The sequence below is a fragment of the Aptenodytes patagonicus genome, chromosome W, assembly GCF_965638725.1.
Source record: "Aptenodytes patagonicus chromosome W, bAptPat1.pri.cur, whole genome shotgun sequence".
NCBI classification, from domain to species: Eukaryota; Metazoa; Chordata; class Aves; order Sphenisciformes; family Spheniscidae; genus Aptenodytes; species Aptenodytes patagonicus.
In genome coordinates this window covers 36,560,330-36,576,185 of record NC_134981.1, presented here as the reverse complement: position 1 = coordinate 36,576,185, position 15,856 = coordinate 36,560,330, and the positions used below count along the sequence as shown (strand labels likewise).

The window sequence follows — 15,856 nt, the reverse complement described above, 5'->3', positions numbered from 1 at the left end:
AGTTCAGATCATTGGCTATTCTCACCCAAAATCAAAACCCCCTGAGGTACACATCGGACTTCCCCATCCTCCCGCATCACCCACCAAGTGCACCCAGGTCCTTGAGCAAAAGCAATCCCACAGATGGGTTTGCCTTTGCCCGAGGCAGGAATAACCCAGACTGTCTTCCCCAACATATTTTTTACGTGCACTACAGGGACTTTATTCCCATCTACAGTACGTAAAAGTTCTGACAGGGCAGGGCCAGCTTGATTGGCAGATCCCCTCGTGTTGACTAACCAGGTGGCCTTTGCTAAATGCGTATCCCAATGTTTGAATGCCCCGCCACCCATTGCTCTCAGGGTAGTCTTTAACAGTCCATTGTATCGTTCGATTTTCCCAGAGGCTGGTGCATGACAGGGGATGTGATACACCCACTCGATGCCATGCTCCTTGGCCCAGGTGTTGATGAGGTTGTTTTGGAAATGAGTCCCGTTGTCTGACCCAATTCTTCCTGGGGTGCCATGTCGCCATAGGACTTGCTTTTCAAGGCCCAGGATAGTGTTCCGGGCAGTGGCATGGGGCACGGGATATGTTTCCAGCCATCCGGTGGTTGTCTCCACCATTGTAAGCACGTGGCGCTTGCCTTGGCGGGTTTGTGGGAGTGTGATATAATCAATCTGCCAGGCCTCCCCATATTTATATTTCAGCCATCGTCCTCCATACCAGAGGGGCTTTAACAGCTTGGCTTGCTTGACTGCAGCGCATGTTTCACATTCATGGATAACCTGCGCAATAGTGTCCATGGTCAAGTCCACCCCTCGATCACGAGCCCATCTGTATGTTGCATCTCTTCCTTGGTGACCTGAGGTGTCATGGGCCCACCGAGCTATAAATAATTCACCCTTCTGTTGCCCGTCCAGATCCACCTGAGCCATTTCAACCTTAGCAGCCTGATCCACCTGCTGGTTGTTTTGATGTTCTTCAGTGGCCCGACTCTTGGGTACATGAGCATCTACGTGATGGACTTTTACAACCAGGTTCTCCACCCGGGCAGCAATTTCAGCGACGCCACCGAGGCGAAGGGCTCCGGAGCGGAGGATCACGCCGGGGGACCCTTCCTGAAGTGGCAAAACCGCGGCAAAACCCACGAAAGCAAAAGCACAGGGAGTGAGAAGGTGCCCTAGTCGCACCCCCCGAGCCGGAGGAGGGAGCTCCTGACGAGTGGCAGCTCTGACTCAGCGTGGGCGGGGACAAGAGGGACAGCGGCCAAACCCCCTCACATACAAGAGCAGCCCCCAGGGAGCGCGAGCAACCCGGAGCACGGCGAACAGGGCGGGCAAACAGGACGTGGTTCGTCAGAAGGGTGTGACGTGGCGTGGCGTGGCGCGGCAGTTTGCGTGGCAGTTCGTGCAGGCAGGGCATGCAGGGAAGGCGAGCGGGCAGGGCGCAGTCCCCTTCCTGGCTCTAGAGGCCAACTCAACTAGTACTCACCGCCCTCCCAGAAGAGGACCAGCTATGGTTTTCACTCGGCCGAAAGCCATCGCCAGAAGGAATGTGGTGACCCAGACAGAGCCCTCACACAAGCATACAGCTGTCCAGGTCTCTGTCTGCAGGGAGTGCCTGAGCCTGTCAGTTGTACCAGAGGGCAGCAGAGACAACACCTGTGTGTGGTGTGACCAGGTGGATGATCTGCTCAGCCTGGTGGCAGAGCTGAAGGAGGAAGTGGAAAGGTTAAGGAGTATCAGGGAGTGTGAGAGGGAGATAGATTGGTGGAGCCACACCCTACCATCCCTCAGGCAAAGGCAGCAGATGGAGGCTCCACAAGAAGCAGAGGATCCCCTGCCCTCTTGCCACCAGGCAGAAGGAGGGGACCTAGAGTGATGGGGGGGAATGGAAACAGGTCCCTGCTTGGGGTGCCAGGCGAACCCCCGCCCGGCCTCCCTCACCTTCCCAGTTGCCCTTACACAACAGATATGGGGCCCTGGAACTTGAGGGCCAGGCAAACAAGGATATAGACGAAGGTCCATCCAGGAGGTTGCCTAGGGTGAGGCAGTCAGCCCCATGCATTATGACTGCCTCTGCTGAGAAGAAAAGGAGGGTAATTGTTGTAGGCGATTCCCTTCTGAGGGGAACAGAGGGCCCTATATGCCGACCGGACCCGTCCCACAGGGAATCATAGAATCATAGAATCATAGAATCACTGAGGTTGGAAAAGACCTCTAAGATCATCGAGTCCAACCGTCAACCCAACACCACCATGCCCACTAAACCATGTCCCTAAGCGCCTCATCTACACGTCTTTTAAATACCTCCAGGGATGGGGACTCCACCACTTCCCTGGGCAGCCTGTTCCAATGTTTCACCACTCTTTCAGTAAAGAAATTTTTCCTTACATCCAATCTAAACCTCCCCTGCCGCAACTTGAGGCCATAAAGTTGTCTGCTGCCTCCCTGGGGCCCGGGTCAGAGACATTACTAGGAAACTCCCTGGTCTGGTACGGCCTTCTGACTACTACCCGCTGTTGGTTATACAGGCTGGCAGAGATGAGGTGGCAGAGAGAAGTCCAGAAGCGATCAAAAGGGAATTCAGAGCACTGGGGCGACAGGTTGAAGGATCGGGAGCACAGGTAGTGTTTTCCTCAATCCCTACAGTGGCAGGGAAGAATCCTGAAAGGAACAGGAAAACACACCTGATCAACACGTGGCTCAGGGGCTGGTGCCATCACTGGAATTTTGGCTTTTTTGATCACGGGGAGGTTTACATGGCACCGGGCCTGCTGGCGACAGATGGAGTTCAGCTGTCTCACAGGGGGAAAAGGGATAAAACCAGGCTCACTAGAGATGAGCCTAGGGGTGGCATGCCGATGCTGAAGGCAAAATCGATAGCCCAGCTCAAGTGCATCTACACCAATGCACGCAGCATGGGCGGCAAACAGGAGGAGCTGGAAGCCATTGTGCAGCGGGAGAGATATGACTTAGTCGCCATCACAGAAACATGGTGGGGTGACTCTCATGATTGGAGTGCTGCAATGGATGGCTATAGACTCTTCAGAAGGGACAGGCGAGGAAGGAGAGGCGGTGGGGTGGCCCTGTATGTTAGGGAGTGTTTCGATTGTCTAGAGCTCAACGATTGTGATGATGGTACGGTTGAGTGTTTATGGGTAAGGATGAGGGGGAAGGCCAACGAGGCAGATATCCTGCTGGGAGTCTGTTATAGACCACCCAACCAGGATGAAGGGGCGGATGAAGCGTTCTACAAGCGGCTGGCGGAAGTCTCTCAATCGCTAGCCCTTGTTCTCGTGGGGGACTTCAACTTCCCGGGTGTCTGCTGGAAATACAACACGGCAGAGAGGAAGCAGTCTAGGAGGTTCCTGGAGTGTGTGGAAGACAACTTCCTGACCCAGCTGGTAAGTGAGCCTACCAGGGGAGGTGCCTCGCTCGACCTGCTGTTCACAAACAGAGAAGGACTGGTGGGAGATGTGGTAGTCGGAGGCCGTCTTGGGCTTAGCGACCATGAAATGATAGAATTCTCCATTCTTGGTGAAGTAAGGAGGGGGGCCAGCAAAACCGCAACCATAGACTTCCGGAGGGCAGACTTTGGCCTGTTCAGGACGCTGGTTGAGAGAGTCCCTTGGGAGACAGTCCTGAAGGGCAAAGGGGTCCAGGAAGGCTGGACGATCTCCAAGAATGAAGTCTTAAAGGCGCAGGAGCAGGCTGTCCCCATGTGCCGTAAGAAGAACGGGCAGGGAAGACGACCGGCCTGGCTGAACGGGGAGCTCTTGCTGGGACTCAGGAAAAAAAGGAGAGTTTACCACTTGTGGAAGAAGGGGCAGGCGACTCAAGAAGAGTACAGGGATCTCGTTAGGTCGTGCAGAGAGGGAATGAGAAAGGCAAAAGCCCAGCTAGAACGCAATCTGGCCGCTGTCGTTAGAGACAACAAAAAATGTTTCTACAAATATATTAATGACAAGGAGAGAGCCAAGGAAGAATCTCCATCCTTTATTGGATGCGGGGGGGAACATTGTCACTGAGGATGAGGAAAAGGCTGAGGTACTTAATGCCTTCTTTGCCTCAGTCTTTAACAGGCAGACCAGTTATCCTCAGGGTACTCAGCCCCCCGAGCTGGAAGACAGGGACGGCGAGGAGGATGAACCCCCCATAATCCAAGAGGAAGCAGTCAACGACCTGCTACGCCACCTGGATGCTCACAAGTCTATGGGGCCGGATGGGATCCCCCCGAGAGTGCTGAGGGAGCTGGCGGAGGAGCTTGCCAAGCCGCTCTCCATCATTTATCAGCGGTCCTGGTTAACGGGGACGGACGACTAGAGGCTTGCCAATGTGACGCCCATCTACAAGAAGGGCCGGAAGGAGGATCCGGGGAACTACAGGCCTGTCAGCCTGACCTCGGTGCTGGGGAAGATTATGGAGCGGTTCATCTTGAGGGCGCTCACAAGGCATGTGCGGGACAACCAGGGGATCAGGCCCAGCCAGCACGGGTTCATGAGAGGCAGGTCCTGCTTGACCAACCTGATCTCCTTCTATGACCAGGTGACCCGCTTAGTGGATGAGGGAAAGGCTGTGGATGTGGTCTACCTGGACTTCAGCAAGGCCTTTGACACCGTCTCCCACAGCATTCTCCTAGAGAAGCTGGCGGCTCACGGCTTACTCTTCGCTGGGTGAAAAACTGGCTGTATGGCCGGGCCCAGAGAGTTGTGGTGAATGGAGTTCAATCCAGTTGGCGGCCGGTCACGAGCGGTGTTCCCCAGGGCTCAGTTTTGGGGCCGGTCTTGTTCAATATCTTTATCAATGATCTGGATGAGGGGATTGAGTGCACCCTCAGGAAGTTTGCAGACGACACCAAGTTGGGCAGGAGTGTTGATCTGCTCGAGGGTAGGAAGGCTCTGCAGAGGGACCTGGACAGGCTGGATCGATGGGCCGAGGCCAAATGTATGAGATTCAACAAGGCCAAGTGCCGGGTCCTGCACTTCGGCCACAACATCCCCATGCAACGCTACAGGCTTGGGGAAGAGTGGCTGGAAAGCTGCCTGGCGGAAAAGGACCTGGGGGTGCTGGTTGACAGCCGGCTGAACATGAGCCGGCAGTGTGCCCAGGCGGCCAAGAAGGCCAATGGCATGCTGGCCTGTATCAGAAATAGTGTGGCCAGCAGGAGTAGGGAAGTGATCGTGCCCCTGTACTCGGCCCTGGTGAGGCCGCACCTCGAATACTGTGTTCAGTTTTGGGCCCCTCACTACAAGAAGGACGTCGAGGTGCTGGAGCGTGTCCAGAGAAGGGCAACGAGGCTGGTGAGGGGTCTGGAGAACAAGTCTTATGAGGAGCGGCTGAGGGAACTGGGGTTGTTTAGCCTGGAGAAAAGGAGGCTGAGGGGAGACCTCATCGCGCTCTACAACTACCTGAAAGGAGGTTGTAGCGAGGTGGGTGTCGGTCTCTTCTCCCAAGTAACTAGTGATAGGACGAGAGGAAATGGCCTCAAGTTGTGCCAGGGGAGGTTTAGATTGGACGTGAGGAAAAATTTCTTTACTGAAAGAGTGGTTAAACATTGGAACAGGCTGCCCAGGGAAGTGGTGGAGTCCCCATCCCTGGAGGTATTTAAAAGACGTGTAGATGCGGCAATTATGGACATGGTTTAGTGGGCATGGTGGTGTTGGGTTGACGGTTGGACTCGATGATCTTAGAGGTCTTTTCCAACCTTAATGATTCCATGATTCTATGATCTTGCCAGAATGCGGCAGCCTAGATGGGTTTGCCTCTGCGCTGCCAGTTGCTCCGCTTCCATTGCTGTAACCACCCCCACAGGGCATTTGCTGCCATCCATGAGTCAGTATAGAGATAGAGCACTGGACACTTTTCTCGGTCAGCAATGTCTAAAGCCACCTGGATGGCCTTTACTTCTGCAAATTGGCTCGATTCACCTTCTCCTTCAGCAGTTTCTACAACTTGTCCCATAGGACTCCATACAGCAGCCTTCCACCTCCGATGCTTTCCCGCAATACCACAGGACTCATCAGTGAACAGGGCATATTGCTTCTCATTTTCTGGAAGTTCCTTATACATTGGGGCCTCCTCAGCACGTGTCACCTCCTCCTCTGGCGATATTCCAAAATCTTTGCCTTCTGGCCAGTCCATGATCACTTCCAGGATTCCTGGGCGACTGGGGTTTCTTATTCGAGCCCGTTGTGTGATCAGTGTGACCCACTTACTCCACGTAGCATCAGTTGCATCATCTGTACAGGGGACCCTCCCTCTGAACATCCAGCCCAGCACCGGCAGTCGGGGTGCCAGGAGGAGCTGTGCTTCAGTGCCGATCACTTCCGAAGCAGCTTGAATCCCTTCATATGCTGCCAATATCTCTTTTTCAGTTGGAGTATAGCGGGCCTCGGATCCTCTGTCTCCCCGACTCCAAAACCCTAGGGGTCGACCTCGAGTCTCCCCTGGTGCTTTCTGCCAGAGGCTCCAGGTAGGGCTGTTCTCCCCGGCTGCGGTGTAGAGCACATTTTTTACATCTTGTCCTGCCTGGACTGGCCCAAGGGCTACTGCATGGACTCTTTATGTCTCTCATGTCTCCTCTTTAATTTGTTCAAAAGCTTGTCGTTGCTCAGGGCCCCATTTGAAATCGTTCTTCTTCCGGGTCACTTGATATAGAGGGTTTATGATCAGACTGTAATTTGGAATATGCATTCTCCAGAGACCCACGACGCCTAAGAAAGCTTGTGTTTCCTTTTTGCTAGTTGGTGGAGACTTCCTGTTTAATTTCCTCTGTCTCCAAGGCAGCTATACCAAAAGCCCACCGGTACCCTTTTGGGTCCTTGAAATACCCTCTCCTGAGGTAGTCTATGCCAAGGATGCACGGAGCCTCTGGGCCAGTCACAATGGGGTGCTTCTGCCACTCGTTCCCACTTAGACTCACTTCGGCTTCCAATACAGTTAGCTGTCGGGTTCCCCCCGTCACTCCAGAAATACAGATGGGTTCTGCCCCTTTATAGCTTGATGGCATTAGGATACACTGTGCACTGGTGTCCACTAGAGCCTTATACTCCTGTGGGTCTGATGTGCCAGGCCATCGAATCCACACAGTTCAGGAAACCCGGTTGTACTTTTCCTCCACCTGGCTGGAGGCAGGGCCCCTCTAGTCCTGGTCATAGTATCCGTTACTCACTTCTTGTAAATGCAAATCAGAAGTCCCCTCAGTAAGATCAGCCCTTCTACTCTGTCTGGGGAACTGCCCACTGGAAACTGGAGCAGCAATTTTCCTGGAGGAACCCCCTTTAGTGATTGTTTTTCCTTGCAGCTCACGTACCCGTGCCTCTTGGGTCGAGGTAGATTTTCCATCCCTCTTCCTCATGTCCTCTCCGGGGTCACGTAGGTAAAACCACAGGGTGGCCTGTTGTGTAGTACCCTCTATATCCTCTCTCTTGAGCAGAGGGACGCTGACTCCTAAGGGCTGAGATACTGGTGGGGATAGGACATATCCTCTTTGAGTTGCTGGACCTTCCAGGACAGTTTCTCCACAGCTGAGATGCAGGCCTGTAGGGAGGAAGAGAGACTTTCTTCGTATTGCCTGAGTTGACCAGCCAATTCATCCACTGTTTGTTCCTCTCCATCTTTCCAGGTCATCACTGCCAATGAGTTGGCATATGACGATGGTGCACTCCTTATAAACTTCCCCCACACGGGTCGTGTGCACTTGACTTCATCTGGATCTTTGGATAGCTGTTCATTGCTCAGGTCACCATAAATCACCTCCAGCACAGCTAATTCTCTCATGGTGATCCACTTGCTTGGGTGACATATGACATCTTCCTTAAAGGGATACCTTTCCTTCATGCTTGACAAGAGTCACCTCCAAAGGCTGAGGACTCGTGTCCCTTTTCCAATCGCTTTGTCAATGCCCCCTTCCCTAGAAAGGGATCCCAGCTGCTTGGCTTCTTTACCCTCTAATTCCAGGCTACTGGCCCCATTATCCCAGCATCGGAGCAGCCAGGTGACAACATGCTCGCTTGGACGACAACTGAAATCTTTTCGCGTATCTCGCAGCTCACTCAGGGATAGGGATCGTGTGGTTACCATCTCATTTATGGGTTCTGCCTCTTCCTCCTCCTGTTCTCGTGATGGCCCTGGTTCATCTTCGTCCCTTACTAAACGAGTTGATTTTCTTGTATATTTCTTCTTGTGTATAGGGGCGACTGATACCAGCACGGGTTGGTTCTCTGGTTCAGTCGCAGTGCCTGTTTCTGGGGTTTGAGTAGTTGCGGCAGTGCCTGTCGCTGGGGGCTGGAGTAGCTGCGGTGCCTGTCGCTGGGGGCTGGAGTAGCCGCAGTGCCTGTCACTGGGATTGATCTCTGCATGGTATTCTTAAATAATTGTTTAACCTTAAACAAGATCACGACCTGAACCACGTTCAGGAGACATAGCAATAGGACCATGCTGGTTTGAACATCCCAAGGATATTCAAAATTCTCAAGAGCTGTTGTAACTAGCCTGAAGGAGAAAGGGAAGGTGAAGAAGCGGGGGAAAGTGTCCCCCACTGTCTCCCCCATAGATTGGTTCCCCGAGGAGAAAAGGTAAAAGGTGTAAGTATTAATAGTTTTTGAAAAGTGGCTCCTGAGGTACAGAGATGACGCCAATGCTGAGTAGAAATACAGAAGTACAAATACAAAAATTAATCTCATGACCAAAAATTTTATCACATCATAAACCAAGTGTTACACAGTGCAGCAAAATGATATCCTTGATTCACCTCCCAGAGGTGATAGCACAACAAGGAACACATACAGCAAGTAAGGTGTTACATAACACAACTTTGAGAGCAAGCACGACCACTTTGAGAGTAAATTAATCATTATTGTGACCAGCGACTGTTAAACCAATATAATGAATGCTTTTAACAAAATTGCCTTAACACGCTCTGTTCAGATCTGTCATTATCTCAACCCTTTGTGCCCCACATTGGGCGCCAAAAGGACTGTTGTGGTTTAACTCGGCAGGCAGCTAAACACCGCACAGCTGTTCGCTCACTCCCCCTGCCCCCAGTGGGATGGGGGAGAGAATCGGGGGAAAAAAAAAAGTAAAATTTGTGGGTTGAGATAAAGACAGCTTAATAGGACAGAAAAGGAAGGGAAGATAATAATAATGATAAAAGAATATGCAACATAAGTGATGCACAATGCAATTGCTCACCACCTACCAAACGATGCCCAGCCAGTTCCCGAGCAGCAGTCACCCCTCCCCCGGCTAACTCCCCCCAGCTTTATATACTGAGCATGACATCATATGGTATGGAATACCCCTTTGGCCAGTTGGGGTCAGCTGTCCTGGCTGTGCCCCCTCCCAGCTTCTCGCTGGCAGGGCATGAGAAGCTGAAAAGTCCTTGACTAGTGTAAGCACTACTTAGCAACAACTAAAACATCAGTGTGTTATCAACATTATTCTCATACTAAATCCAAAACACAGCACTATACTAACTTCTAGAAAGAAAATTAACTCTATCCCAGCCGAAACCAGAACAAGAGTATACATTGTTTATGAACCTTATCCTTTCCTAATATTCTTAGCATAGTTATCGTCCTACTCTGCTTTGATGGATCTTCCTTTTGAAATGCTTTTCATACACTAAATTGTAATTACTTTAGTTCCCTGAGAAGCACTGAGTAGTGAAGGAAAGGAAAACATAGACATGCATTAAAAGTCTTTGAAGAAAATATATCTTGAAAATTGGAAGATGATGTAGTGAGAAAAAGTATATAGTTTCAGTTTGGTATACCTTCAGTCTAGTTTAGTACGGTTTCAGCATAAATACACTGAATCATGCAGTGTAGAACCACATCAAGCTAGGTAGATTGCAGAAGAGCAACATATTTATAACTAATATTTGAGGTTTTGTTGGTTTTCAGAATTAGTGCTAAAAGTGCATGAAAAGATATTGTGCAACAAAAATAAACAAAGACCTGAGTTTATCAGTACCCTTATGTCAGTTACATTCCTGAAACTTAAAATGGCACACCTTACCCATATTTATCTAAACTCTTTCTAAGGCATCTATCGTTTTCATATCCAAGTGCCAAAGTCAATGTAAAACTATTTACTATGGGTGGGGACAAAGGCTGGCTGAATTCAGATGAAAGTACTCTATATAGCTGAGCACATACTTGTGTTCTTACAATCAGTAATCATATTAAATAGTTAGGTTTGGGGATGCATGTTAAAAAAAAAAAAATCTAAAGAGTAAAAACATAAAACCCCTGAACATCAAAAAGTACTAAATGAACCCCAGAAGAGCTGGAGAGGGGACAGATATCAAAGGGGAAGACTAACAATGGACCTATGAATAACAAACTCAACTTATATAATGAAAAAAAAGGTGATATATCACTACTTGCTGTATCTGAATACGCACAAACACACAAATAAGTCATAAAGGCAGCAAATATTCTGTCCAAAGTTATACAGCAGAGAAAAACTGTTTGAACATTTTGTGTTCACTGAGAAATATTAAGGCAACAAATAATAAAGGCCAAAAAAATCAAGCACGTGCATGCCATGACTTCATACTTCCCATTAAATAGATACAATTTAGTTGCTATGTTGCACTGACCTTACTATCCTGCTCCAAATATTTATGCTTCTTGCTTCTCCTTCCTTTCCTACAGGAAGGAATTTTTCATGGAAAATAAAGGAAAGCTGACTTCCCACGAGTTACTAAAGCTGTATGATTTAAAGTATCTAAACATCCTTCCACAGACCTTTAGACATGCATCATGCACACTGGCTGTTCACACAGCTGGGGAACTGACAAGTCTCCTTTCCTGTAATTGAAGGCCCTCTCTTCTCACAAATCCCAGCATGTATGATCCCACCCTAATGATCTCTCCTGCCAAACTGCACTGGGGATAGGCGGCTTAGAAAAGGCATATGAAGAGCCAACCAAGACAATCCAGAAACTGAATTTGTCAAGCACATACCAGAAGAGTTAATTTATCTTGTCTGTGTCTGGTTGTAATATGTGCTGCCATGTCATTATATTGACCATATCTTAAAGCATTATGATTTACAGTAAGACAATATAATGCAGATTTCTGAGGAACTTGAATTGGTTTTGGCTAGAGTATATTTGAATTCCTGGCCATGAAGCTTTGAAACACTTGTTTCTTTTCAGTTATGGTTGTTTCCTATAGGCTGTAGACTGACATTGTCTATAGACTGACAGCGATCCAGACTAAAAGTTCAAGATGACTTAAGTAGTTTTAATTTCCCAGTTATAGGCAAGACTAGCTGTAACACTCTCTGAAACTAAGTTATTCAGAAATTTCTCCGTTAAAAATGAAGACCCCATGCAACTCTACTACTTAAAACCTTCTATTTCAACTCATTCAATGCTGTATTTTTTCCTCTCTAAAACTAGTAATCTGGAAGTTTATCTTTCAACTGTTAGAATTAATTCAGAGTTACAGCTGGGGAAGGATGAAGGAGAGAAGGACTCAAAATGTCTGAGGTTAGTGATGAACTCCGAGTTGAAAGAAATATTAGCAAATTTTCCATTATACTCTTGTAAGCAAAATCAAGTTATATAATCACCTTTCTGAACATAGGCATGGAAATCTCCTATTAAAAACAAATTAAAAAAATAACCGATTTTTTAAGTTGTGCCTTCCTAAACACAACTGATACAGAGAGAACAAATTTAAGTAAATGGCTCCATCAGTTTCTTAAGTACTCCTAGTAAATGACCCAGTTTGTGTACAATTTTCATGACAGTTTTTATGCAAGACATGGTTTTCAGAAGATACAACGGTTCAACTTTTCTGGAAAGAAGAACCATAGAGCTTCTTACAGAGGTGTTAAAGGCTTACATACTACATCACCTTTTTTAATCACAATTAGTTACATGCCTTTTACATAATATACCATCGCCCCACTGTGTAAATGAACATGTATGTGAACATTGCATCCTATGATTGGATACCTTATCACATAAAAAAATGAAGGCATTTTGACAGTTCACAACTGGGCCATTTATGTAGTCCTTACAAGACCAAATATTCCTGCTATATGACTAAAAATGTTAACACGATTATTCATGTGAAAGGATAATAGTCACATGATAAAGTAAATGCATTTTGGTGTCAACAGTTCTACATCCCAAGCCATTACAGGGGGAGAGCTATGGGCCTTATGAAAGAAAGGGGGAAGAACTAGGTCACCAGAACAATTAATCAGCCTGCCACCTACTTTTTGACTGTATCTGAATGCCATTTCAGAGCCTGGAAATCAGGGAGTTAGGTACAATCTAAATGAGTTTTTCTAGTACGCTGAATTTGCAGTGGCTGTATTTGGCATCACTGCAAGACACAGCAATATCTTTAGCGTTATACATTTGGTTCTTATGCTACATATATACATAAAATTATAATCATAAGAAAAACATAAGAAAATACTAAAATTCTAAAAACTAGTGGTAATTTGCAAAGTCAGAAAGGACTGAAATATTACATGAATGGTTTTCTAATTATTGGTGGCTTGAATAAGATCATGTTATTAAAATGTTTAATGCCTGTGTGAACAATGGACTAAAGAAAGATGCATACACAAAGAATTCAACTACTGTTCTTAAAGTACAAAATAGATTAAATTAGAAATATAAGAAAATTAGAGTATTTACAGAAAAGGTCATAACTACTGTGGAACAAACAATATGCACTCAAACCAGAACGGATCCTCCATAATACAACATTCTGGAGCAAGCTTACAACTACTCCATTTTCAAAAGCTCATTTTTTCTATGAACTGCCCAAAATAGATTATATGGATATGGAATTAAAACCACTATACTGCCTATACAGCCAAAGCATCTAGAAACCACATCTATCACACAGCATCTCAGTTTTCTAAATAGATAAGTGAAGACATATCAGTAGCTACGGACTTGATGGGATTTGGCAGCAAATAAATTTTGGAAGCACACAGTATACATTCTGTTTCTCTTCATATGCCTGCAAGTCTGATCACATATAATATTACTCAAGATTAGTGTTTTTTCTCCTCCTACTTCACTTCTGAAATACTATTCTTCTTTGCAGGTTCTCAGGTTATTTATTCTAACTCTCTGCTTGGCGCTCTACTTGCTGAAAAAACCTGCTGCTAAGATGAGCCAGTCTTACAAATCATTTAGAAATAACTATGAATTGTTCAACAACAGTATTTTATAGGCCCAGTATTTCACATATTTGGGAAAAAACCCAAGCATTTCTTACACTCCACGTCATGCTGGAAAATGGCACTCTACCCAAACCTTTCTGAAGCTCACTAGAGGAAGTGGGTTTAAACAAAATTCCACTTTTTAATGCTATGCCAGCTTTTGCCCTTACATGTTGCCCAAACCTGTTTGTTCACTTCATCACTGTCCCTTTTAATACCCTTCCTTTCTCAGTCTTCTTAAATAACTGTCATAACACACACATAAATAATCACACATGATAATTTTCCTCTGTAAATTTTCACAAATTCTTATTTATTTTCATCTTACAACGTAAAACAGCTCTGCCCGAATTCATTTTTTTTTTTAAATCTGGCATGTTCTTATGTATAGACTGTTTTATAAATTATTTAACACAGACCAGCAGTTAGAGATCCTTAATGTTGTTGGGGTTTATGCATAACTGTTAAGGGAAAATGAAATCTCCTAATTTCATTCAGTTTTCTCTGTTACACATGCAATTTCTGATCAGGCACACTGGTTTCAAAATAAATATTCTTTAAGTATAAAGGCACACTTGTTTTTTGCAATCCTTTTCAAGGGTAAATATATTTTATCAAAGGAGTATCTGTTACTCTAAAACAGGTCTGTAAATAGTACTCTGAAATATAGCAGTTGGGGTTTTTTGCTATTACATTTTGACGTACCATAAACTAACTTGCTTGGCTTTGATTAATTTTTTTTCTTAGCCATGCATCCACACACTTTACTACATGCTTATCCTAGACATCTTTCTCCAGCAACTTTTACTGTTTATTGCTCATTATGCTGCATATATTCATTTTCAAATCACTGATTAACCCCTAATCTTATATTACCATTTTTCCATTAAATGCAGGTGCTATTATATTTTAACACACAGTACACCAATACATTTTAGCTACAAATACATACATAGTAAAGATTTAGGCACACATGTATACAATGTGCAATGCACATACCTATCACATAGCTATGGTGTAAATCCAATTTCAGACAAATGAAGATAAACTTGAATAGCATATCCATTTACTGCTCAGAATGCATGACTTACTTTCTTTGAACATATTTCATTGCCCTCCTTCCTTTATATTACATTTTTATTTGAAAAATAATGGGGAAAAAATCTCACAAGAAAAAACAGAACACATCAAGATCTCAGGACCATCAAAGCAAACAGGAATGTATTATTGAGTTACGATAATCTCATATGTAACATGTAAAAAGAATAAATTAAGTAATGAAATTATACTGCTGTTTTACAGAAGATGGATGCAACAAAACAAATGTCTTTTATAGATTTGATCACAAACACACGACTAAGAAATGATCGAGTTACAAAAAAAAGTAGTACTAGAGAAACATTTAACAAGGGGTTCCCTTTCCGTCTTTCCTCTGTTTATTCTAGCAATTGCTTTAATAAAAATCACTATTTCATATACAGTATCTATTCCCACCATTCTTCTCTATCACGCCCTTCTTAATTTGAGCACTGTTAAACAAATTTGTGCTATTCTGCTTAGGGGCAAGAGGGGTCATAAATTGGCAATAAATAAATAAGATAAAGATACATTTAAAAAGAAATTCTGCCTACTCACTCTGGCCTGAACAGCACAGAATGAGATAAGTACTCTTCTTTCTTAAGACTCCAATTTTTATTTCTGGAGGAGGGGAAGAAAGGGATTATTACCTAAGAAATCAGAGGAAATAAAGTAGCTTTTGTGCAAGCAAATATATGTTTTCTTACTTTATATAAATTACCCTTTTAAACTTCAGGTCTGAAATTAACTTGAGTCACAAATTAGAACTGTCTCTTTCAACCAGACAGATTCATGCTGAGATCAAACCAACAAATATAGACACTGACACCAAGGAGAGAAATGCTCTATGAAAAAAAGTGAATCTGACATTTCACGACAACCTGCTCAGTGCTTACCAGGTATGTGCCACAGTGAAACGCCGCTGTTTTGGTATGTTGCTATTCAGAAGCATCCTGTGTAAAAGTCTTGGAGAGTTTTGAGGAGAAATAACTGGAGACAGCCGGGGAGAAGCAGATGAAGATTTCCTAGATGTCCTGGACTTTTCATGTTGCAACAGGTTTTCCCTCAGGGTCTTCACAAGATCTTCATTTAACCATGGATTTTGACAATGTGTATTATCCACTTCAGGAACAGTCAAAGTGTCTGGACTTGTCTGCTGAGCCATGTTTCCCGAGGAAGTTTGTTATTAAGGTCTAATACAATCGAATATTGGCTTGACTGCTTAAAATATTTCCTTTCTTAATCAGTCCCAAAGAACTGTGCAGAGCTCCAACTCCAGTTCAGCCTATTCTGTTTTCAACATGGTGTCGCCTGCCCTCAGAGTCTCTATAGATAATGATCTACAAAGAAAAAAGCAAGCTAACTCCTCCACAGAAACCTATTAAATATTAACACTCCTCTCACAGCCCTGCTGCCAAAGATCACTTATTAGCTATCATAGCAAGTGAGCATGGGAGGAAGAAACTGCTTTAGCACAGCCTTTGTCAGAGCTATAAAGCTGCCTGTTAAACTATTGGAACTAATATGCTGCAGCTGCTTGAGTGATTTCTGGTTACATACATAAAAAGTGCTGGAGGAGGGCTTAAACA

General features: G+C 45.5%; 1 protein-coding gene across 1 annotated transcript in view; it reads right to left on the bottom strand.

Annotated features, from left to right (window-relative positions):
• LOC143172032 (3',5'-cyclic-AMP phosphodiesterase 4D-like) overlaps window positions 1-15,432 on the bottom strand; it is a 462,605-nt gene extending 447,173 nt beyond the window's left edge. Inside the window, exon 1 of the mRNA XM_076361252.1 lies at window positions 15,164-15,432. Coding sequence (XP_076217367.1) covers window positions 15,164-15,432 — 269 coding nt within the window. The remainder of the gene's footprint in view (window positions 1-15,163) is intronic.
• Between the last annotated feature and the right edge of the window lie 424 nt (window positions 15,433-15,856).